The following is a 1,452-nucleotide window of genomic DNA, read 5'->3' on the forward strand; positions in this document are numbered from 1 at the left end:
CATGCGAGCATTTCCACCTTCTAATAGGGTACACCATAGTTAGATTTTGCTTGCCTATCTGATACCTGCATCTTACCATTGACATTACCGCTGAGCACTTTATTACATCGCCCTTATGTTCTGCCACCTTGGTGGTCCAATCGCCTTTTAGAAATGTATCTAGAGCTTCAAAGGCCCCATCTTTGCTTATCCACATTGTTGGGGTGCGATGGAACATGCCTGCTTTGAAAATAGCAATAAACACATGTAAAGGCATGAAAAGAGATACACTTATCCTGTGGGATCCATATGCAGCCTTTAAATGTCATGGAAAATCCTGCGCTGAAAGCTCTCCATTGTAGTGGGGTCTGGAATGGGCCATTCCGGGCTATTTAGTGCAGGAGGAGAAATTGGCTCAAGTGCTCCAAACCTTCCCCTCTGTGGCACAACATATGTTGCAGCAATGAAAAATACTCCTCTATTTGCAAGTTTGGAACTTGTTTCCCCAGCATACATAAGCCTACCTAGATCAACATGACATGCTTCGAAGGTCCCTGTAAAACATTCTAGAGGCTGCCATTCCACACATGTTGAAGGGAAAACATCTGCATACAATAGAATACATTGGAGTTCTTGATATTTACATAGTCTTCATGCAAGCATTTCTCCAAAGCAAAGAAACATTAAACAAGGACTGAAACTTACAGTTAGTTGGGAACCGTGGTGAGTTCTCATCTTCAAGATGTATTTGGCTTGAGGTGTAAACATGTTGCACCTTTGCAAGCCGCTTTCCATCCTTGTTGCAAACTTTGAATTCTAAGATCCTTCCTTTCCAGTGATGGCTTGTGGAAGCCATGTGCCTTCGAGGAACCTTGTGTGCACCCCTCAAACTGGGCTGCATTGTTATCCACATGAACCGCTTAAAAACGGTAGAAATCCAATAACCTTCATCATCCTGTACTGTGGAAATAGCCATGGACTCGATAGTGGATGATGGCCTGCGTACACACTGAAGAGCCATAGATGGCCCAAATGAAAAGAAAGTGAATGTTAAGAATATGGCAAAAAAGCAAATACCTGCTCAGAGAGAGAGAGAGAGAGAGAGAGAGAGAGAGAGAGAGAGAGCTAGCTAAAGCTTCAAAGAAGTTTGCTGCAAATCCATACACACACACACACAATACACACACACACACACACACACACACACACACACACATGCACACACACACAGAAAGCTAAACCTTCAAAAGAAAGCAAATGAGAGATTGCATTAGGTGCCTGCATGCAGAGAGAGAGAGAGAGAGAGAGAGAGAGAGAGAGAGAGAGAGAGAGAGTCTGATAACAGAGCTTCCTCTAGAGAGAGAGAGAAGGGCTGATAACAGAGCTTCCTCTGAGTAGCTGGTAGCAAAGAGCTTTCCTCAAAAGAAAGCTAATGAGAGATTGCATTAGGTGCCTGCTTGCACACAGAGAGAG

General features: G+C 43.7%; 1 protein-coding gene across 1 annotated transcript; it reads right to left on the bottom strand.

Annotated features, from left to right (window-relative positions):
- Window positions 1-297: 297 nt before the first annotated feature.
- On the bottom strand, window positions 298-983 carry LOC147616755 (uncharacterized). The gene is made up of 2 exons (XM_086777199.1): window positions 685-983; window positions 298-584 (listed from the first exon to the last, which is right to left on the bottom strand). Exons 1-2 carry the CDS (start codon window positions 953-955, stop codon window positions 298-300), a joined length of 558 nt encoding a protein of 185 aa, XP_086633325.1. The 5' UTR covers window positions 956-983.
- Between the last annotated feature and the right edge of the window lie 469 nt (window positions 984-1,452).

This window comes from Cibotium barometz, chromosome 38 (genome assembly GCF_041138505.1).
Source record: "Cibotium barometz isolate CiBa-2024 chromosome 38, ASM4113850v1, whole genome shotgun sequence".
Taxonomy (NCBI): domain Eukaryota; kingdom Viridiplantae; phylum Streptophyta; class Polypodiopsida; order Cyatheales; family Cibotiaceae; genus Cibotium; species Cibotium barometz.

What these genes read in the sequence shown, in the direction of transcription:
- LOC147616755 (XM_086777199.1), bottom strand. Translation starts at nt 955, where the DNA reads ATGGCTATTTCCACAGTACAGGATGATGAAGGTTATTGGATTTCTACC. An exon ending in ACCACGGTTCCCAACTAACT is followed by an intron (nt 585 to 684) that starts GTAAGTTTCAGT and finishes TATTGTATGCAG; the next exon opens with ATGTTTTCCCTTCAACATGT.